This window comes from Triturus cristatus, chromosome 10 (assembly GCF_964204655.1).
Source record: "Triturus cristatus chromosome 10, aTriCri1.1, whole genome shotgun sequence".
NCBI lineage: Eukaryota > Metazoa > Chordata > Amphibia > Caudata > Salamandridae > Triturus > Triturus cristatus.
The window spans coordinates 150,450,845-150,475,432 of record NC_140593.1 but is presented as its reverse complement, the minus strand read 5'-3'; the positions used below and the strand labels follow the sequence as shown (position 1 = coordinate 150,475,432).

General features: G+C 42.9%; 1 protein-coding gene across 1 annotated transcript in view; it reads right to left on the bottom strand.

Annotated features, from left to right (window-relative positions):
• NPHP3 (nephrocystin 3) overlaps positions 1 to 24,588 on the bottom strand; it is a 342,323-nt gene that overhangs the window by 253,606 nt on the left and 64,129 nt on the right. The window contains exons 9-12 of the mRNA XM_085630683.1: positions 12,097 to 12,171; positions 10,807 to 10,986; positions 6,396 to 6,499; positions 3,927 to 4,041 (exon numbers count right to left, since the gene is read on the bottom strand). Of these exons, the coding sequence (XP_085486809.1) occupies positions 3,927 to 4,041; positions 6,396 to 6,499; positions 10,807 to 10,986; positions 12,097 to 12,171 (474 nt within the window). The remainder of the gene's footprint in view (positions 1 to 3,926; positions 4,042 to 6,395; positions 6,500 to 10,806; positions 10,987 to 12,096; positions 12,172 to 24,588) is intronic.

Below are 24,588 nucleotides of genomic sequence, written 5' to 3'. Positions count from 1 at the left end.
AATGTCCCTTCCCCAACCCTGGCATTTGAAGTCAATGAAGCTTCACTGTGGTACCCTGCACAAGTTATAGATCCCTTCCGTAAAGGAGAATTTTCTCCAGACTATCAGAAGTGCTGCTTCATTTTTGACTGCTTCAATAACTCTGAGGGCATATGTGCCCAGTTCAACGCATATGTTGCAGAGCCTGTCCCAGAGAAACGCAATCTTCAGGTGCACCAGTATTGGCATACAAAGCTATGTCAGTGGCTAGAGTTAGCAAATTGTGTACTGGCTGTTTTGGCATTGCCCGTCTCAAGTGCCAATGCTGAGAGGGCCTTTTCAGAGATAAAAGTTACATGAAAAGGAAAGAGGGAGCGCGCATGACCCAAGACTCACTGAAGTATTGTATGGTGTACTACAATATGTTTGAGCTGTAAAAATGTATTTGGACCTCATATACACTGTACGTACAATGTCTATAGACCATGCACTATCAGTGCAGAAAGCAAGCAATAATAAAAGCAAAACGTTCCATAAACACCAGAAAGAAACTGTTTCTGTTGTTTTTAATAGCGCAAACATGCGTAACCACTGCTTTTTAAGGTATTGAAATCACTTGAAAACACTGGAAAAAAACGACTAGTATTTATCAAAAATAAAAACTGACAACAGGAAAGTCTAAATATAATGCACCCTGCCTTAGGGCTACAAGGCCTGCTATGGGGTGACTTACATATATTACATGAGGTGACTTTGGCATGGCACACAGCGAGTGTGCCATGTCGTGTTTTTGCTCATGGTTTGCACAATGACACACAGTCTGCAATGGAAGTCTGCAGGCAATTTGTAGGGGTGCCCCTTAGGGTGGCATAATACATGCTATAGCCTTCTTGCGACCCTCTTTGGGACCCAAGCCCTAGGTACCAGGTGTACCACTTACTAGGGACTTGCAGGAGTGCCACAGTGTGTGCCAATTGTGTTACAATTAGACAATTTACTTGTTTTAGGGAAAGAGCACTGGCACGTAGACCTGGTTAGCAGGGAACCAGTAAACATCAGTCAAACAACATCAGTAGCAGTGGCAAAAAGTGGGGGTGACCATTACTAAAAGGGGCACTTTCCTATAGCATTTGACTGAAAAACTGAAGCTGCTGAAGACAAATATCAAATTAGATATTTTTTAAATTGTCTTACTTCACATGTGATGTTTGTCACTGAATATTCATTTGGCAAGAGATCTGTTTGACAGACTCAACAAGTAGAATGAAGAGTTGGTGAACATGTGAGCATTCTTACAAATATAAAATAAATTATGTGTCAGCACCACATTTTACTGAATTTCACTACTTTAATTAAAATAAATGTAGGTTTTATGTAACTGATCATGTGAATGCTGATATTTGTAAAGCTAATGGAGAAAGTGTTCTTTATAAAGGAGAGTCTATATGCATATACTATTTCCCTCTTTACAACTCAAAGGGATCAACAAAGAAAATTATCTTGGGCCCGATTCGCAGAACTAACTTAAGACAAAATCCTAAACTTACTACTTTTGGTATTCACAGAAGGCATTTAGTAGTAGTAAAGTTAGGATTTTGTCTTAAGTTTGACTTAAGACAGACTTAAGACAGACTTAAGACAAAATCCTAACTTTACTACTACTAAATGCCTTCTGTGAATACCAAAAGTAGTACGTTTAGGATTTTGTCTTAAGTTAGTTCTATGAATCGGGCCCTTTGGTGCCTTAATTCATGATGTAACCTGTTTATTTCGACTAGATTAGTTATACACTTTCCATAAAATAGACATGGCCACACTGAGATGAAAGAATCTGGCTTAGTTTCTGCAGTGTAGCATTTTATAAATTGTATTTTCCCCCTTTGTCCGCTAAGCATTAGAGCCAATATTTAGGGAACTTTTACTGAACAAGTTTATTCCCAACTTTTTTCAAAGTTTGTTGGAGAGGGTAGAGCTTGGTGCCAGAGCCTGAAAGAACTGGAATATTGAATTAGTGACCCTTCAGGCCTCACCGACATCCTCATCCTCAAACTGAACTAAAAGTGAATATCTTTAAGTACAAATAAAAGCATCTTCTTCGATTATTCAGATATTTTGTCTATAATAGAGAGCAGCCATTCACAATATTCATATGCGGGCTGAAATTATTCATTCTTAATGGAGAGTTTGACAGTCAAATGAACAGAGGCACCTTGCTACAGAAAAAAGGATTGTTTTTCCAATCTGGTAATAATAGAAAAGAATTGGATAATCCTTCAAAATATATTGGAGGTCGAATTGTTTACACTGGGCATCAAAAAACGGCTAGGCGTTAATGGTTACTCATGTTTGGGTGCTGAACTGATTTTCTGATGACTCCTGGAATGGGTCTCTGCTTACCTTCAACCTTTAAATGACAGACTAACCCTTGAAAAAGTCCCATCTTCAGACATGAAACACTTGTATTTAAAGGTGGGTATGATTAACAATGCGTGTGTCACACAACTTGACAAGATGACACCTGTTCAAAGGTTAGCACCTCATTGAATAATAAAAAGAAGTACCTAGAACTACCAACTAAACTGGGAAAATCTGGGAGCACAATAAAAATATCCATTGCTACTTGGTGGGTGGTCTCATCTCTGAATGAAATTTGCGAGACCACGGCAGGAAAGAAATAGCAGACTTCACTGTTGGATCTTTGGATGTTCATGTTCCTCTACAAGACAGGGTCCTGAAGAATGGCTTAGAGAAATCATATTAATACCATCAGGATATGTTACTCAGCTGTTTCTAGCCCACTAGTGCAGATCCTCAAATAAGCATAGGATTTAAGATTTTCTAGTACACTCAGACCCAGACTTTCACAATGGACCACCTGACACCTGATCCAACACTGGCAGAACTGATCTTTCTGGGGCTGATCCAGGAGATGTTGACTTCCTTTTAGGTGAAGAAGATGGTGAAAATGTGTCAGAACATGCTCTGTTCTGTATAAAGCACAGTCCTTAAGTTTCGTCTGCTGACAGCCGAGGTAGGAACTTCTAGCTTCTTTGGCCGTGCAGAGATTCCAGGGTGATTATGCAGCATTCAAGGAGATATACAGCAGTAATATAGATACCGTTTCCCTTATCTAGAGTCCACTGGGGGAAAAGGGAAACTGAAGGAATAACCCAGGAGCTAATTAAGGGGAGATCAACAATATTTGTCTTGCCACTGGACGATAGCATTCCTTCACAATAGGTGGGTTGCTATGGGTACTACTAGGTCCTTCAGGCTAGAGGTTATATGGGTAACTGATTCATCATCCCCTTCCTTACCCATTTCGGTCATCACAAAGGGTTTGCATCCCTCTACACAGCGGCATGTGAAAGGACGCTTCCTTGGATCACAAACGAGGTTCAAGGAACATTCGATGCAAAGAGTGGTTCATATAATAGAGTATAAATATAACAGTAGTCACCTGGTTTTGATGAGGATTTTGGAAGAGATACACCTCCAGTAGGACACTCACTTGCCAGCACACCTGTAATTCCACTTCAGCGATCTGAGGTCAGAGAATGTTTTTCCCAGTGAACCTATTTAAAGTGATGCTGTGACACAGACAAGGACCATGCGCCTTACTGTAATATGGCACCAGATCCACTGGAATATTGAAATATTTGCTGGACACATCACCGCTCGTGTTTCACTGGTGCAGCTGAAATTTGGCATGTTGAACTGTCCAACTGAGTAAATGTGGCTTTGTATGTACAGGCCCTCTTTTTTTTATTCTTTTCTTAAACAATTGTAACTTGTTTAGGAGAAGGTTTTGATGCGCAAATTCTTAAGACGACAGAGAATTATAGACAAACACTGCAATTTTGTATTACACACCAGCAGAACCACCTTCTATATACACACAGACCCTGATTTAGCTACTTTAGTCACATATTTCATCTAAAAAGTACCTTCAACGTCAGTCTTTTGAGTATCAGTGCCGGCTCTGAGCTGGTCGAAGTGGGTCTCCCAACAAAGTGATAGAGAATCAAGGTGTTCAGGGAATGCTTCTGCTGCAGCTGGATCCTAGGAATGAAGAAAAGTGTCCCACGTGACCAGCCTTGGAAAGAATCCGACCTGCACAGCATTTTTAACAGGACAGTAAAATAGTTCTAGGAAGCTTTGGGCTCTAATAGTGCACTGACATATCAGCTGTTGAGCGTGAAAAGGAAAATCAAGAGGCAAGTGAAAATTAGAAGATTAGCATCCGTTTCATTCATACAAAAAAAAACTAGGTACTCCTCGCAATGAGCGAATTTAGAATTACAAATACTGGAAGAAAGGAAAAATTCAGGTACAGTAGCCTGGCCACACATTCCTACATTTTGGTCTCGCTTTTAATCCTGCTCTTAAATATTGGGAAACTGCATGCAGAAGAGAAAAATTGGCATTACCGAAAGCAGGAACTAGACTGCAGCTAGCTACACCAATATTATCAACAACTATAAAAAAAAAATAAGAAACAGGATAACATACTGCCTCTTTTCATCTATATTGTGATCTCATTCTGGTCCCCCTTGAATTTAGCTTCGAAGTGTACTATTTACTTTTAAATGTGCGCATTTCTTGTGAAGCGATAGGACTTCAGAGCTAACATTTAAACTATTTTTTTTTCAAGATTGGAATGCGATGATGTGGTATGATAGACAAAGTTCCTGGGGTAGCATTACTGTACCATCACAATGTTGACAGAAGTGTTGTAGTATAGTTTGAGGTTGTAAAGGAGCAGCTTAAGTAATATTTGTAGACTGGACTAGGTAATATGTTAGAGAAAAGGATCATGTCTGCAGGCCATTGCTAATGTTTCCATGATAATGCTGATAAGGAGTTCTTTTTTTCCCCCTTCAAATAAATATTTTTCTCCCTAGGTCTGCGGTTTTGTAATGAAAGTAATTATTAATTTATAAATAGGTTTTGTGAAGGTTGCATGTCACTTAAGCCACTTCAGGCAACTTGATGTAGCTGGAAAAGTAAGATGATACAGACTTGGTTTGACGGCCAGATTTCGGTTAATTAAGAAGGTTCAGACGCGAGCACTAATGATGGTACAGAAAGAACCTCTATTGTTATTGTCTTGTCTGCTAAATACCGAGATACCTCTGGCACGCATAACTAAGTGGAGGAAATACATTTCATATTTACCCGGCACAGGTATGTTTGTCACTAAAGTCTTAAGTATGAAGCACGCTCCAGGGCACCCACTTGCTCAGAGAACAATTTCAAGGTTATGTTTATACCAGGAGGAGAAGCCCAGAATGAGGTCAGGTTGAAAAGGTATAGCTTGCTTGTGTGTATAATCAATTATAAACCTCAGTGTAGTCCCAGTCTTTTAGAAAAGTAGGCATGACATCTGTAGGGCATACAGAAATTTTCTTAGGTATATCATTTTATATAGTGGTGCTCTGCGGATTAGCAACATTGAAAGATGCCTAGGTTCCGAAAAAAGTCATATTTCACAATTACTGCAAAACAATTCCCTGGTTCTCAGTTCGGTCCAACCGTAAGTTCTGGACCATGCTACTATCCCATGTAGCATCCATGACAAATCACCAAATTACGTGAAAGAGCAATGTGTTTCTTACATTCTACCTACGACATTGAGATCCTCAGACCAGAAACTCAGGAGTTTAAGGATGAAAGCTGATGGTTATGGCTTTCAGAAACTCTGCTGGGAATGTGCTTCCAGATGCAAAAGTCTTACAAAACATTGATGAACTTCTGTTTTTCAGTAAGACTTTTAAGATGCTTTTTTTTTAGTATATCCTTGGAGTAGTAGTGCTTAAGTGTCAAGGTTTTTGGCTTATAGCACTACAGAAAATTAGTGATTGTTTTATTTTACAAGCAATTTCTGGCATCTTAACGCATCCTAAAATTTGTTTCCTAAATTCTGCAAGGTTTACCTTGGCTAGAGATTTGTATTTACTGACCAAATTAGTTTGGTACATTTTGTATAGTACTCCTATAAAACACTGTGCAAGTGTTTTGGTATATATAGTTCATGCTGTCCAAATTTTAAAATCACACAGAAGTACTGCAATAAATAGACCACTACTTTTCAGTGCTGTTTGGGGCACTATGGAATCAATAATATAAACCGATAGACACGGTAAGAACACATTAATTTTATTGCTCAATGAACAGAGGAGCAACATGGATTTATTAAGGCTTTGTCACTAATGAATTTCAATCTCCCTTCACAAGAGTACTTTATTAAATTTCTTAAATGTTCACTGGTGCATCTGGTCTGCAGATTACTTCTTCATATTAATAATAAATTCAATATATGATGATATTGCTTACTAAACCAATGTTTCCCCAACTTACATAAGATGCAATATTAACGTCCTGCTTTCAAAATGCTCACAATCACAGAAACATACCATTTGGATAACAGAAGGGATTTGCCAGAGCCCGGTCCTCCAGATACAAGGAGAGGGGGAATAGGTGCAGGTGCCGCCACCAAATCATTGAGACGCTCATAGTACTGTGACAAAAACATAACAATGAAGAACCATGATGCCTCTAAATAACAAACAATAGGGTTAAACATAAGGGAACAAATAGAGAACACAATGGTATGAAAGCAAGCTCCACTTTGCCCCCTTTTCCTCTTGAATGTCCTGCTTAATATTTTAGGTCTGACTTTATTACACTGCTGTCTGCAAGACCTATTGCTATCAATTCTTTTAAAAACACAGTGTGCTTTGGCACCACCAGGAGGACAACCTCTTTCTCATCTCATGCTATTGAGATTTTGCTCTATCATTCTGGCTTTGATGGCATGCTTTCATTCCATCGCATGAGGGACTATTTTACATCTCAAAATTACTCCAAATCATCATCACACATTACATTGTTTATTTCATGAATGCTTTGTGTACAGAAAGCAACTACATTCAGAGTTTTCTACTGCAGCAAACTATTTTGAATGTTTTTGTCAGGGTTCAAGATGCAAGCCAGGCCTACTGGTTTCTTGAACTTGCAAGCGTGTAAATGATAACATCAACTGTCATTTTAAAATCTAATGTGACAGAAAGCTTCACCCAAAAGTGACACATTTTTGATTTATTAAGATGACCAATTAATCCAGGATGGGTAACAAACCTGAGATTTTAAGGAAATCAAACAGGTTTGTCATGGAGATTTCCCTACTTGTTTTTATGGTGCTTGGATTTCCCGTGACGCACTGGGGAAAACACTCTTCATACTTTGGCCAAAAGGAAACATGTTGCACATGTGTATTGAGCAAGTGTTACATATATGTAACATGTACCTTTTGATTTCTTACATTGACTCCTCTAAGCAACAATTAGTAGAACATTGCACCTATAAAGTGTTCTTTATACCATAAATTTACCAGTTCCATTCTTTTACCTGAGATAATTCTTCTAACAAAATCTCCAAAGCTAAACAATTGATTTGGATCATCAACAAGATTTGTTCAGGCAAGGATATAGAGAGACTTCTACAGAGAGGGCTCTCCTTTCCTGCAATGTACACAATACATAAAATGTTCACAATAGCAGACAATAATGCTGCCAAGCTTTCTTACCCATTACACATCTCCCACATCTCCCCCTAAAGGGGCCTAGGTTATTGTAACCTCAGAAAACGGAAATGTGTTTATATTAAAGTTAAACCAATACATGATGGGAACAGGGATTGTGTCTGCAATGTTGCAGGCAAGATCATACATGAAGAGTTCAGAGGTATTACTGTTATGTCCATATGTATAATATGCAATGTCATTGGTGATGGAATCCATTTTTTTAACAATGCTATCAACAAGGTTATGGCAGTGTGGAAAATTGCCCCAGCCGAGAAGCAAGTCCCGGTTTTTATGATCTTTTATATATCATCTAACGTTTTTCAGAAGATTCTATTTGAAGTTCAATTTCAGATATATGGCCATGCTTGTCTTATTAGCATTGCAGCGATCTATAATCCATATTATCCATTTTTATTTCACAAAACACTCTTGATTGAAATACTAGCACTCCACTGGGATGATGTCCCACCCTCAACTACATTCTGTAGTACGTGGGCATTATGCCATAACCATGAATATTTACAGCGGAGACTCAAAAAACAGGTGGTAAGCGTAACATAAAAATACATAAATGGTAATGTTATGGTGTTTTTGATGTAACCTCAAATTTCTGGTGATATTTATCACTCAGTGTCCAGCGTCAATGGTTTGTTATCATACCCAAGATGTCCATGGCCACGGATATACAAAACATGCAGTGGACAAAAAAATATTTGTTAATTAAAAAAAGAAAAGAAACATAGAACACCATTTAAACTTAGATGCATCAATAAGTAAATTGATACTGACAGCATACTAGGTCAAAAAACATGCATGTCAATTACAGGCAGTACTACTGTTAAGACTCGACATGCCTCTGAAGTGAGTGCATCAATGACTAGAGATCCCCATAGCAGGTTTCGGTTGCTTTTTGCCTCAGCCCACATGTAACACGGAATGAGAACGAGACATAGTCTCTAAGGGTCCCAAGGACACAAAATGTGCACCCTCATTTCCTTAGTGATCCTATCGTCAGCTCACTGAGGTGTGGAGGGATGGCAGTAGTGGCAGCGATCATGATCCTTCTTGCAAGGCAGACTTTTTTGCCTGTTGCCTGCCAGGACTAGTTGCTTACAGGCCTACCACACATGTTTATAAACTAGTCTACCAGCACCCTGCACCTTTGTCCTTCGCTCCGTCCATGTGGAGGCATGGATGACATCTGTGCATGGGTAATGCAAATGCAATCAAATGTGCATGGAGTGTGTGCTACATATAGCTGAGCTGTGGTCACTCAGGATTCAATTTTTATTTCATGGAGCGGAGAGGTGGAAAAGATGGAGGTTGGAGAGAGCCCAGACAGTAATATATAACTTGTAGGGCTTCTCACAAGGATGTCAGAGGTGCTTTGTAGTGGATCAGATTCTAAGATGTAGAGGAAAGGAGAGAGTGTCCTTTCTAAGTGTAGAGTAACCCACTTGTCCTTTCCTGCTCCATTGTTCCCTGGAAGTGTTACACCCAACAGACTCAGTGGTAGTTAAGTGTGGAATATTCTACCTCTTTTATGCCCTTATTTTGAGACTCCACTTTGCCCCTTTCCAGAAGGCTCCAATTCCACTCCACCTTCCTGCTGTTACTGTGAGACAAAGACTATGATTTGACTAGTGTGGAAGAAATGTGCAAAGGCAAAAACTGCATGAAACCTTTCACAGAGTTGGACCAATGGAATACACAAACTCTCTGTAAACTTGGTATAAATATGAGACAGAAACTAACAGTCAGGGTGCCAAGATTTCGAATCAACCATAATCTGGGGTCCCACAGCAGCGGAGACCAAGGTACTCCTCCATATTCCAGGGTTTGGGTCACAAACTGCAAGCTCATCTTTACAGGTTCAGGTACAGGAACCTGAGAGTTTTACAACCCGCCAATAAGACCTGGCTTGGGCCTCCCTTGAAGAAATTGACAGATTGACTAATGAGGAGGGATGCTGTAGGTACCCTTTCAGTAAGAAGAGGTGATGTAGAAAAGGAGGACAGTGAGAAGCTGAGGGAGGAGGAGCAGAACATAACCTACTGCAAACCAGGGATGCATCTGCACTACCAGGCCGTGTGGCCACGTGGTAAGACTTTCAGACCGTAGTGCCCCAACAGCATGTCAGGAAGTGCATGTGATGAGGTTTCCTTATAAGGAGACGAAGGGCCAGTGACTAAGCAGCACCCAGAGAACCAGAATCTAGAAAGCCGCATTGCAGTATATGCAACAAAAGAAGCTAGAACACCTTGAGAAGGTTGGCTCTACATCAAAATTGCTAGGGCAGCCATTACGTTTGACCTCTGTTAGATTACTGCTGTGACCTGAGGTAGAAGCTTTACTTTGTCTGGGTGGTGGATTTGTGGTTGGTCCCGAGGAGGAAGCCCAAAGGAAGATCTACCTGACCTCAAGTGACACCAATGCAGCATGATTTTCTTCTCATCTGTGCATGCCGCCCGCCTCCCCAGCGGAAGCGAGCTCCTTGTACAAGAAGTGTGCCAGGAATCAGCGATGGCATCAGCTGCATCAAGGCGGAGTAAGCTCTGCCATTCCTGGTGAACCATGCAGGACCACACATCACCAGAAGCTGTGCGCCCCTGCACTCATCCGGCAGAAGTGGGCCAAAGTGCAACAAACCTAAATACTAGTGTACACTGTAAGGGAGCGACATTGCAGCAGAAGTGTGGTTTTGAGCACTATTACGTGTAATTGTGGACTGCCTAGGCACGCCTGAAAAAGTGCCCACATGTATGTCATTACTTTCAAGAACCTCAAGGTTTCAGTCATTTGTAAGACTCTTACTTGCTTTTTGGTAGGACTCACCCCATGCTTCCATTTCTCTTCCCTAAACTTGACTAAAATTAACCATCTTGTACTTACCTTTCACTTCATCACTGTCACTATAGCGCCGTGATATCCTACCCAGGATGATTGTTTGCGCTTTATAAGAACTTTTAACATTAACATTAACATAACTCTAATGATATATTGGGTTCTCAGTCTCTTCGACTATGTTCCTGCAATGATCTTTGCATACCTTAAGGTGCTCCATCTTATTATCTAATTGGCACATTTGTATAAAAACCTGTGCAAGGATACTCCGGCATTTATTTGGCTGTGTTCTGTAATTCTGTACCACAGTTTATTGAAGTCAAAAGAATCGGACACTGCTCAACACAATGAACTCTGCAGAGCTGCCCGAGATGGCACCAGATGAATGACAGACTCACCTTCTCAAATCCTAGCTCACACATTGAATTAGAAGCCTGTTGAAAAGCTTCCATTTGTTCTTGTTCATCATGCACATCCCACAAAACATCTGCAAAATCATCCTCTTCTGGAACTGCGGATTCATCTTCAGACCACAATTCTTTTGTTTGTGGGTCAGCAGCCTCACATCCCAGCAGATCCTGGGGAAGGAAAGAACATTCACATAAAGCTTTCTTGTTGTCTTGGTTCCATTATTTTAGCTAAAAAAAGACTTGGCCCCCATGAGCAGTCAGACTCCACTGAAGTACAGAACTGATCTTGTGATTGCTACAGACCACAGGCAATTTACTCTTATTTACAAACTTTTAAAACCGATAAATACTTTAGCTCCTTTCTTTTCAACCATACATGCATTGACTATGGGTGAGCAATAAATACAAAAACACTGATAAAATGTATTGGATGCTCTAAAAGTGTCAAACAAATGTCAGACTCTTGTGTTACTACTGCATAACATAAGCACTAATGTCCCTATCAACTTAATTTGTTTAATTCCTTCAAAAAGCAGAATCTAAAGAGGGATCAATTCTTTACAATCTGCTATACTATGTACAGTGCACAAGTAGATGATTACGTTTTTTCCTATTCTATTGAGGTTAGACTTTAAGGGACAGAACATTTTGTAGCTACTATTGTTACTGACAGAGTTCCTAGAGTCTTCTATGTCATTTAATGGTGTGTTACTGCATGGAATCCTGGAAGTCACATGAGAACAATGTTCACACAGAAGGCAAGATATGGACTAAAGTTCCTAAAACCTATGTTTTAGGGTGGATTATTGTGACAAATACAAACAGAGGATAGGAAATGGGTTTGAATTCAATTACTCAAGCATCATTAATTGGATCTACAATATTTTCGGCTACTTCTGTTAAACTTTGAGAATACATCCCAATGTGTGTGCATACACATTCCTACCGTTTGGTTAGGTGAAATGTGGGGATGCTTAGGTGCTGGGTCATTTTGGAGGCTTCTACCATTTGGTAATTCAGTATTTAAGAGGACAACATAGGTGCACTGAGATTATTGCCAAAGCTGCTGCTGTAACTTGGCCAAGAAATACACAACATATCAAACATAGGACCTGAGTGCATCACTAGCTGTCTAGCTATTTGTTTACTCTCGTATATCATTAAAGAACCGGAGTGCAGAAAAAAGATGATCCCTATGTGTCATTAACTAGAAGTAGAAAAACAAATAAATTGTGTTCATTTATTCTGGGAGGAAATACATTCAGTCAAACACTATACCTGCTTAATGATGCGCTCCACGTGACTGTAAGTTAGACGTGCACCCTCTTCAGGGTCTCCGCCATGAGTGATGACCTAAACGAATGCAATGGATAGCACACAGTTTAGAGAATAGGAAAGGTCAAAGAAGTATTGATGTGAAAAGTAAATTTTATTCACTAATCACAATGCTTCCTGAATGTATTTTAAACACAATTAAAAGATGCAGGAACAGACACTCTGCCTAATGTTTCCATGGACCCACAGTGATGTTACTGGCTTCAAATGGGCATGGTGTGTTCTACAAGGGTGAAGGTCATCGTGCACAGTGTACTCCTCATTCACACAACAGAAACAATGTTTAATACAGCACATTATGTCTGCTATTGGCCAAGTTGCAGATTATTTCTAAACTGGTTTGTTTAAATATTTGATCGAGTTTTACATCGCAAATAACAAGTGAAGGACGCACATTATACATACACATGCAAAATGGTCATGATGTCAATACTGTCACGCGTATGGCTTACACTCATGTTTACAGGGTAAAAAGTATACCCTAACGTTCAAATATAATTTTTTCAGATGGTGTGAAGTCAGCGGCACTTACGGTTAGATGCAATGTGTTGTACAGCCTGTCTTCAAGACAACACTGCCAGTGCCACATTCATATAATATTATATATACATAGATATAGATAGATATAGATATATCCAACACGATTGTCTCTGCATGGGTGCCTTAACCTCAACAGGGCAGCCTTGGCACTAGGGTACAGAGCATCTCTATATATACATCCAACAACATCTTTATCCACACACAAAGAACAATGCCACACACCGGGCTTCCATGAAGACAGGCACTTTATTTAATGCACAGCAAAGTGGCAGTTCCTTAAATCCTTTAACCCTGACGCATTTCAGCGAACACTAGAGCCTTGTTCACAGGTTAGCTATCTAATTGATTGCGGCGTTTACAACTTGACTTTATACGTCCATTCGAGACTACTAGGTTTCAGCATAGTCTCACAGTACTGCAATTCCCAGAATGCAATATCGAAGTCTCGTCTGTATTTCCCTTTTACAATGAACTTTCCCATTAATATTTCCTTTTCACAGTGACATTGCAGACTTTGAATTTCTTTAAAATATACTTTCAATATGCTGATGAACTCATAGAATGGCCATGCTGTCACTCTAGTAATAATCTCCTGAAACGCCCACCTATATAGAAGTGCTTTGTGAAAGAGACAGAGTAATTTTTCACTCCCTTGCCTAGCGGTCACCTCCAATAAATTGGTTGGGTTCATTATCATACCTCCTTTGTTTTGGTCAAGCGCTCATAATTTACACATCCAACATGCTTTTCTCCACATGGGTGCCTTAACCTCAACCGGGCGGCCTCGGTGCTAGGGGATGGAGCAAACCTATATATACATATCCAACATCTTCTTTATCCACACACAAAGAAGAACTCCACACGCTAGACCTCCATGAAGACACACACTTTATTTAATGCCCAGCAAAGTGGCAGCTTGCTTAAAATCCTACTGAATCATCTGTGCAGCCACTGAGCAAACCATCTTGTACTATCTGAGGAAGGCGAAACCTGAAACGTTGCAGTGGAAGGATTAGGATACTTACCCAGTAAGCATCTGTTCTTGCCATGTAGAGCTGTATTTTCACATGCTTTGCATACTCCTCCCATCTAGTGTTGTGTGCGGATGTTTGCAAGTTGTTTTATTTTTTTTAAGAAGTCTTTCCCGTTACGAGGTAAGGCGACTCCTCCTTTCGGTGATAGTGCGCATGGGCATCAACTCCATTGTAAGATTGTTTTCCCGCAAGAGAGTAAGAATTGAGTAAGTGAGTGTAGTAAAGAGATGTCCATGCATATGTGATGTAGATAATGAGAACTGCAACAACTACAGGTGTCCTGGGAGGTGGGAGGGTGCATTTGAATCTACAGCTCTACATGCCAAGAACAGATGCTTACTCGGTAAGTAAGATAATCCATTAGAGGCAAGTATTCTGTAGATACACATGTTTTGCATAGACTATATAACAGTATTCTCCCAAAGGGGTGGCTAACCAGTAGATGTTGCAGTTGCATGAAAAAGAACAAATGTTACTTACCTGTAAACTGTGGTTCTCCAGTATTGGTGTCTTTCATAGATTCACATGCTTGAATATTCCCCGTCGTCGAAGTGGGAGTCCCACGGTATATATAAAAAGCAATAAGTATCATGTATATATACATATACACATACCTAACCACATAAGAGTATATACATACCCAAATAAACATATATATATAGTTCAAATAACATATCAAGTTAAAAATACCATAGGATAGCATTGAGACATAGGAAAGCATAGAGAAAAAGAATCACTTTGCTAACATATCACTGTCACTTTATAGTCCAAACTCCAGCCAATCAGGCGCTAGCACCCTCTAGAACCTTCTCCTCAGAGGCTCAGGCCCTCAGATTTTCGAGCACGAGAGTGACCATAGAGCCGAAAGAGGAGAAGAGAGCCTCTGAGGGGAGGAGGGTGGGTCGCATGTGAATCTATGAAAGACACCAATACTGGAGAACCACAGTTTACAGGTAAGTAACATTTGTTCTTCTCCAGTATTTGGGGTGTCTTTCATAGATTCACATGCTTGAATAGAATAGTAAGCAGTAAACAGTATTCGGCTGACCAAGCCGTATTGATATTGCATGGAATACAAACAATGTATTTAAAGCGCAATAATAATAACAATAATACCCCAGGAGGAGGGAAGTAGCAGAGGCTCACCTTATTTAAACAGATTTCGTAGAACTGCCTGTCCCACAGCCGTGTCTGCTTCGTTAATGGATTCCAGACAGTAGTGCTTCGTAAACGTGTGCCTGCTGGACCACGTAGCTGCCCGGCATATTTGATGGATGGGCACACCAGCGAACAGGGCAGTGGAAGATGACATAGCCCTCGTTGAATGGGCTCTCACTCCCGAAGACAGAGGCTTACCAGCCTTTTGATGGCAAAAAGAGATTGCTGATGAAACCCAACGGGCAATAGTAGGTTTGGTGACAGATTGTCCTTTGCAAGCACGCCCGTAGGCCACAAACAACTGGTCAGATTTGCGAAAGGATTGAGTCCTGCTAATGTAGAATTTTAGACATCTCTTCAAGTCCAGAGAGTGTAAGCTTTGCTCCGCCGGGGTTTGTGGATGCGAGAAAAAAGTCTTTAAGAGCACTGGTTCGTTAAGATGGAAATCGGATGGCACTTTAGGTATAAAAACCGGATTAGTGCGGAGGATGACACAATCCGATCTGAATTGAAGGAACGGAGGCTTTATTGTAAAAGCGTGAATGTCACTGACTCTGCGGGAAGAGGTCAGAGCAAGGAGGAGGGCCACTTTCCAAGTTAAAAATTTGACATCCGCTGAGTGGATAGGTTCGAAGGGCGCCTTCATAAGCTGAGCCAGCACGATGTTCAGGCGCCACGTGGGTGGAGGACGCCGAATGGGCGGGAACATGCGGAAGAGACCCTTGAAAAATTGTTGTATGACTCTGGATGAATAGAGAGAGGACGAGCCATCTTGTCGGAAGCGAGATATTGCCGCTAGAAAGACCTTTAAGGTAGAGTGCGATAATCCAGACTGCGCTAGTTGTAGGAAGAACGGCAGAATGTGTTCTGGAGGAGCGTGCACAGGATGAATGTGGGCAGAAGCACACCAATGACAAAATCGCTTCCATTTGAGCTTATACGTTTTCACTGTGGATGGAGCTCTTGCCTTAGCTAACACCTCCCTGCAGGCTGGAGGAATGTTCAAATGAGCAAATTCAAGGTGCTCAGGTTCCAAGCCGACAAGCTGAGAGATCTGGGATTCAGATGGCATATCCGACCATCGTTCATTGTGAGCAGATCCGGCTTCAGGTGGAGAAGGATGGGCTCGCGTTGGGATAGGAGAAGCAACTCCGAAAACCATGCCTGCCGAGGCCACCGTGGAGCTATTAGAAGTACATGGCACGGTTGTTGTCTCATCTTCCGCAGCACTCGTGGAATCAACGGAATCGGCGGAAAAGCGTACGCAAATATCCCGTACCAATTGATCGAAAGGGCATTTCCGCACGACCCTTCGTGGGGAAACCAGCTTGCGTAGGACTGGCATTTTGCATTCTGCGGGGTTGCGAAGAGGTCGATTGTTGGGTGACCCCAAAGGTTGAAGACGAATTCCAGCGTCGGTTGATGTAACTCCCATTCGTGGGTTGATGATGCTGACCGACTGAGTGCATCCGCCAGAGTATTGGAAATGCCGGGCAGATGAATTGCTTGTAACGTCATCTGATGGAGTATGGCCCAACTCCAAATCCTCTGCGCCAGACGGGAGAGCAGTGGAGATCTTGTCCCGCCCTGTTTGTTCAGGTAGTGCATGCACGTGGTGTTGTCCGTCTGAATGAGGACTGACTTCCCTTGGAATTGCAGGCGGAAGGATTTCAACGCCAAGAAAATGGCCATCAGTTCCAGTCTGTTGATGTGCCAGCAACGCTGAGCCGCTGATCATAGGCCCTTGACGGATAGATCTTGAAAATGTGCGCCCCAACCCTCCATGGATGCGTCCGTGGTAAGGACGAGTTCTGGGGTTGACGACAGAAAGGATGTTCCTGCTGCGATGTTGGCAGGACAAGTCCACCAATGCAGCGCTTGAGCCATGCGGGGTGACACCACGACCTGATCGTTGAAGGAACCGGAAACCTGGCGCCACTGCTTGTCTAACTCCTCTTGGATGATGCGACTTTTTAGTCTGCAGAGAGGGATCAAAGCGATGCATGAGGACGCCATTCCCAGAAAGGATTTTAATATGCGGACTGAAACTGACTGCTTTGCTGCGATGGAGCTCGCAAGCTGTTGAATCCGTTCCTGACGTTCTGCTGAAGCGAAGGCCATGGTTGTGCTCGTATTGATACAAGCGCCGAGAAAAGTCTTGCACGTAGTCGGCGTGAGTTGAGATTTTTGTACATTGATCGACAACCCCAGGGACTGAAACAGATCGAGACAGCGCTGGGTATCGAGGGCCGCCTGGTGAGAGGATTGAGCTTTGATGAGGCAATCGTCCAGGTAGGGGTATATCTGAATACCCTCTTGTCGTAAGTGAGCCACCACCGGGGCTAGGAATTTTGTAAAGACCCGCGGAGCTGAGCAGAGTCCGAAGGGTAGGACTTTGAATTGGTAGTCCCTGTGGCCCACTCGAAACCGTAGGTATTTCCTGTGGCGCGGTAGAATAGGCACATGGAAATATGCGTCCTGCAGATCGATCGTTGTCATGTAATCCTCCTGAGAAAAGAATTGGAGGATGTCCTTCAATGTGAGCATCCGAAAGGACTGAGTCTTGAGAAATTTGTTGAGCAATCTGAGATCGAGGATCGGACGCCATTCCCCTGATTTCTTTAGTATGAGGAAAAAACGGGAATAGAATCCCAACCCTCTTTGATATTTCGGAACCACTTCGATGGCACCCTTGTTTAACATTATTTGGATTTGTTTGAAAAGTTCTCTGAGATGGGCGGGTGGTGGCCCGGATGGAGGTGTGCGTGGAGGAACCTTCACAAACTCTAGGGCGTGGCCCCTTGAAATTATATCCAGGACCCAGCGGTCCGAAGTGATTAAGGACCAGGTTGAAAAGAACTGGGAGATTTTTCCTCCAACAAGAACTAGAGGACAACTGGGAAAAGGAAGTTCTTTCCGTACAGAGTCACTGCTTCTTGGTTGAATTTCCTCTGTAATTCGACTTTCCTCTGTATGACTTGCTAGTTTGCTGTCTGTAGGACTGCTGCGGTTGTGAATAGTACCGCTGTTGCCCCTGATTGTACGAGCGGTATTGGGACGAGGAGCCACGAAAGGATGATGAGGAGGTGCCGCGGCCGCGCGCACCTCGAAAGGGCTGCTTCTTAAACTGTAGAGTGCCGAGGGAACGAGCCGTATCCGTATCCTTTTTAATGGTTTGCAAGGCATCTTCTACATGCTGGCCGAATAATGACTCCCCGTCATATGGCATGTCCAAAATCTTAGCCTGGACCTCTTGCCGAAAAGAGGTTGACCGAAGCCAGCCCTGTCTTCTTAGGACGGCTGCTCCCGCCAATTGGCGAAAACCGGTGGATGCGATGTCAACAGAGCAGTCAATGATCTCGGATGACGCCCTTTCTCCCTCTTGCAGGATTTTCTGAGCTTCCGCTCTTGAATCCTCCGGTATAAGTTTGACCAATGCAGCCATGTCCGACCACATCTGTCTATCATAACGGCCGAGGATAGCCAAGGAATTCGCAGCCCGGACCGTTGTTGACGCCATGGTTGAAAACTTCTTGCCTATAGCATCCAGGCGACGGCCGTCGCGGTCCGGAGGCGCCGACATTGGAGATGATGGATTCTTGGAGCGGCGCTGTGCCGCTTGTGTGATCACTGAGTCCGGCTTAGGTTGAGACACCAAGCAGGCTGGGGAAGAATCCGGAGCTTTATATTTTTTCTCCAGGCGTGGGAGCACCGCCGGAATAGAATTAGGTGTCTTCATTAATTTTAGGCCTTCATTCCATATGAAGTCTATGATTGGCACAGCTCGTACTTGTTTCTGAGGCTGGGACTTGAAGTCATATAAGAAACAGTCCTCTTCCCTAACCACCATGGGAAGGTGAAAGCGTTGTGCTGCTCTCTCCATCAGCTGATGGAACCCTGTTATGTCGACAGGTGGCGAGTTGACTGGTGACCTTGGCGGTGATGCGGGCGAATTGATTTGGTAATCATCCCAGTCCGCCATAGTGTCGTCCTCTGGGAGCTCGCCGTCTTCCGTATCCGGATTGTCCATATTATCATCCTCTGCATTGAAAGGTAGTGCAGGTGTGGAGGGCGTGGGTATCGTTGGCAATATAGGAGGTGGAACCTCAGATGGCGCTTCACGTGGAGTATTTTGAGGGGATGCTGGAAAACGACGATTATAGTCTTCCAACATATACTGGAGGTTGGAAACAAGCTGCACAGGAAGCTGCATCATAGGAACCGGAGCAGAGGTATTTTGCTCTTCTTCCTGTTCATAAAATTCATCCTCCTCAGACTCTTGGCATTTTATATGGAGCTCCGAAGGACTATGAGCATCCCGAAAAAGAGACTGATCACCTTCATCCGAATCGTCCTCATCCCCTGAGGGAAATAGTTGACGAGGTGGCCGTGGTCCAGGTGGTAACATAACTGGGTCTAGCATGGCCTTACGACGAAGCATTAAGGAGCTGTCCACAGACCCCGGTGCTGGTGTTGACATTGGCACCAATGGCATTGTCGCAAAATTTGACCCTACCGTCGTCGAGGCGACCGTCGACGAAGCAATCGTCGACGGAGCTGCCGTCGACGAGGTTGTTGCAGTCGACGGGACTGTCGTCGACGGGGTGGCTGCCGTCGACGGGGTGGCTGCCGTCGACGGGGTGGCTGCCGTCGACGGGGTGGCTGCCGTCGACGGAATGGCTGTCGTCGACGGTGTGGCTGTCGTCGACGGTGTGGCTGTCGTCGACGAGGCTGTCGTCGACGAGGCTGTCGTCGACGAGGAAGATTTCCTCTTCTTCTTTTTACCCATCGTCGACGGAGTTGTAGACGTCGACGGAAGCGCCAGCTTCCCAGTCGTCGACGAAGAAGTGAGTGGTATCGTCGACGAGACCGTTCTAAGAGACACACATACTATCGTCGACGGAGAAGACGTCGACGAAGTCAGTGTCGTCGACGAAGGATATCTACTCGATACCGTCGTCACAGTCGTCGACGAGGCTGATGAAGTAGCCGATCTCGTCGACGGAGGGGCCGTCGACGGGCCCGTCGACGGTTTTGAAAGTTTCTGACTGGAAACATGTGCTGACGGAGTCACAGACGCCTGAGAGCTACGTCTCGGGGGCGCAGACGTGGAGACAGAGACTTTGCCTGTAGACACTTCCTCAAGGTGAAGTCTCTTCTTTTTCAGAAAAGGAGATGGCAAGTCCTGGACACTTCCACGCTTTGAGGAGACTCCTGTTTTGACAGAGGCTACACTTTCCACCTCAGAAAGTGGGTTGTCTGTGTCCTTTAGTTTTTGAAGCCATATTAAAAGGCGACCTTCTCTATCTTTCAAAGTTTTGTGAGAGAAAGTTCTGCAGATCTTACAATTAGCCACCTTATGATCAGGATACAGACAATAAATACATTTCTCATGGGGATCCTCAGAGAAAAGTCTTGACTTTCCGCAAGATGAACAAGGACGGAAAAGAGATTTCTTACTTGCAGACATGATGAGAGATAAAAAACCTCAAACCAGATGAAGAACTGAGCAGAGCTCAGGGAGACTCCCTTCACACGACGTGCGGTAGAAAATCTGAGGGCCTGAGCCTCTGAGGAGAAGGTTCTAGAGGGTGCTAGCGCCTGATTGGCTGGAGTTTGGACTCTAAAGTGACAGTGATATGTTAGCAAAGTGATTCTTTTTCTCTATGCTTTCCTATGTCTCAATGCTATCCTATGGTATTTTTAACTTGATATGTTATTTGAACTATATATATATGTTTATTTGGGTATGTATATACTCTTATGTGGTTAGGTATGTGTATATGTATATATACATGATACTTATTGCTTTTTATATATACCGTGGGACTCCCACTTCGACGACGGGGAATATTCAAGCATGTGAATCTATGAAAGACACCCCAAATACTGGAGAAGTGTGTTTAGTACTGCTTGCCCTACATTGACTTGTTGGCGTGCTTATACATCCACACAATAGTGTTTGGTAAATGTGTGTGGTGTAGACCATGTTGCTTCCTTACAGATGTCAGCTATAGGAATGTTACCTAAATAGGACATAGATGACCCTATTTTGTGAGTGGAATCTGCTCTGGGGGGTTTAGATAAAGGTTTTTTTTAGCTTTCGCATAGCAAGTTTGAATGCATTTAACAATCCATCTTGAAATGCCAGATTTAGAGATAGGATTGGCTTTGTGAGGTGCTGCAAATGCGACTAACAGTTGCTTCGTTTTACGAGAATCTTTTGTCCTTTCAATATAATACAATAACGCTCTTCTAACAGAAAGTGTGTGAAGAGCTCGTTCTGCTACAAATCAAGTTGAGGGAAGAACACAGGTAACAACTGATTAAGATGAAAAGTAGAAACTACTTTAGGGATGAATTTTGGGTTGGTGCGAAGAACTACCCTAACTTTACGAAGTTGAAAGAAGGGTTCCTCTATGGTTAATGCCTGTAGCTCACCAACTCTTCTTAATGAAGTGATTGCAATGAGGAAGGCAACTTTCCATGAAGGGAACTGTAAAGGAAAACTGTGTAATGGTTCAAAGGGTGGACCCATGAGTCTTGTAAGTACAGTGTAGAGATTCCATACCAGTGCCATAGGTATTCTGGATGGAATTACTCCTTTAAGCCCTCCATAAATGCTTTAATCACAGGAACTTTGAACAAAGATAAATTCTGTCTGTTTTGCAAACATGCAGCAACTGCTGCAAGGTGTAACCAAATAGATGTGTAGGCTAGACCAGTTTGCTGCAGATGTAGAAGGTAACAAATAATGTTTTTGAACAGAAGCATTTAGAGGATTAATTTTGTTGTCATTACAATAGATAACAAATCGCTTCCATTTTGCTGCATAACAAGCTCTGGTAGTAGGTTTTCTTGCTTCTTTTAAGATAGCCATACAGTTTGGTGGCAAATTTAAGTATCCAAACTCGGACTTCAGGAGCCAAATCGCTATGTTGAGCCCTTTGGGGTTTGGGCACCTGATTTCTTCCCGGTTCTGAGTGAGAAGGCTGGATTTGAGATGCAGCTTTTGATGTGGAACAACTGATAGCTCCAAGAGTGTATTGAACCACGGATGATGGGCCCACGTGGGAACCACTAATATCAGTGTGAGGGATGTTTGCCTGAGCTTCTGTACCAGAAACAGAAGGAGTGGAAGAGGCGGAAAAACGTAGGCGAATATCCCTGACCAATTCATCCATAGAGCATCGCCTTTGGATAGATGGTGTGGGAACCTGGAGGCGAAGTTTGGGCATTTTGAGTTGTCCACTGTGGCGAACAGATCTATTTGTGGGAATCCCCAATTTTGGAAGCATGGAAGGAGAACTTGGGGATGAAGTTCCCACTTGTGTATTTGTTGCCTCCTCCTGCTGAGGAGATCGGCAATTTGATTGTTCACTCTTGGGAGATGTTCTGCCAGAAGGCGAATTCTGTGATGCCCAATGCCAAATGGTCTGAGAGAGGCGTGACAATTGTAGAGAGTGACTTTCCCACTCCTGTTTTTGTACCTAGTACATGGCTGTCATGTTGTCTGTGTGGACTAGGACAACTTTGCCTGTGGGATGAGACTGAAAAGCTTTCAGCGCTAGAAATACTGCTAGAAGCTCAAGATAGTTGATGTGGAGACGTATGTTTGTGCTTGTCCCATAGACCCTGGATTGTGTAAACGTGGAAATGGGCACCGCAAACTGATAAAGATGCTTCTGTTGTTAGCACGATTTGTGGAGCAGGGTTGATGAAGGGCTGTCCTTTTGATAGATTTTTTTTTGTTCCACAACTGCTGAGAGCAATGGGTGCGGCTGTCGACCAACACTAGATTTGTGAAGTGACCCTGTGACTGATTTCATTGACGTGCTAAGCATTCTGGTACAGTACACATGTGTAGTCTTGCATGAACTACTATTGCAATGCATGATGCCATCATTCCTAGCAATTGCATGAAGGTTCTGGCTGTTAATTTGTGGTTGACCTGAAACTGAAGCAACAAGGTTTGAATATTGAGAATTCTGGTGGCCGTGGGAGAGGCTAGAGCCGTGGGAGTGTTGAGAGTCGCTCCCAGATAAGATTGTATTTGTGAGGGCTGTAGAGGAGACTTTTACGTGTGAACCATGAATCCTAATCGGAGGAGTAGGTCTAGCATGGTCTGGGTGTGTTGAAAACACTTTTGGTGCGTGCTGGCTTTGATGAGCTACTTGTTTAAGTACGGGAAGACTTAAATGTGTTGTCTTCTGAGATGAGCTGCCACTACTACTAGAAATTTGGTAAACACTCTAGGAGCAGTAGTTACTCAGAACGGGAGCACTTTGAGCTGATAGTGTTTGCCTGATATCAGAAATCTGAGATATTTTCCATTAGCTGGATGGATCAGAATGTGAAAGTATGTGTCTTTTCAGTCTAGTGTGGACATAAAATCACTTTGCTGTAGAAGTGGAAGCACCTGTTGAAGCGTTACCATATGGAAATGTTTTGACAGTATGTACTCGTTTAACATTCTGAGATCCAAAATTGATCTTAAGGAGCCGTGCTTTTAAGGCTTAGAAAATAAAGAGAGTAAACTCCTGAACCTTGGTAGTGTAAAGGAACTGGTTCTACAGCTCCCTTTTACAAGGGAGATTGCACATCTTTTGAGTAACTATAAGTGGTCTGACGACAGTGTGAATGCGGGGTGAAATGTTTGGAAGATTGGTGGTAAGCTCCAGGCATTAACCATGTTGGATAATGTCGATCACCCCTATGTCATTTGTTATGGATTGCCAAATGGGGAGAAACTGTTGAAGTCTTCCCCCGACAGGTGTTAAGTCATCAGGGGGGGGAGCAAGTCACTGTTAGGGGAAGGGGTGGTATGCGGTGTGGCGCCTTTACCCATACCTTTGGAATTGTTTCCGTTACACCCTCCTCTATAGAAACCTCTAAAGCGTGAGGATTGTGTGTTGCTTTTATAGGAGGAAACATTTGGGTCTGAAGATGTAGTTTTAGACCCTGCTCTGTAAAAGGAGCAACATAAGGAGCCACTATTTGACGGAGACTGAAGCGCTCCCATGGACTTTCCAACTTTGGTGTCTTTTTTTCATATTTTCTAAAGACTGATCGACTTCAGGACCAAACAAGTGTTTTTTGCCAAAAGGGGTGTTTAAAATGGACTGTTGAACCTTAGGTTTAAATCCCGAAATCCTAAGCCATGCATGCCTTCTAAGGAGAATGCTGGTATTGATCTCCCTAGCCGCAGTGTCAGCAGCATCTAGCGCACATCTAATTGAAGAGTTGGAAATTAGTTTCCCCTCTTGAACTAACTCTTGTGCCTTGGTTTTTATTTGTCTGGGAGATATTGAAGCAGTTGCTCCATTTCATCCCAGTGTGCCCTGTCGTACCTAGTTAGTAGGCCCTATGTGTCTGCGATGCGCCAGTGGTTAGCGGCTTGAGCAGCCACTCATTTCTCCGAGGCATCTATAAGCTTAGATACCTAGTCTGGGGGAGGTGCATCACCGGAGATTTGCGAATTAGCTCTTTTGCGAGCATTGGATACCACTAGGGAGTCAAGAGGTAATTGTTTTTTGATAAACACAGGATCAGATGGAGAAGTGTTATATATTTGTTATCGACTCTGGGAGTTTAAATATGGGCTCGAACAGGGTCTTTGAAGATGTTATCTGCATGCCTCATCATGCCCTTTAACATAGGGAGTGTTTGACTTGACCTGTGTGTGAACCCAATTGTTTCAAAT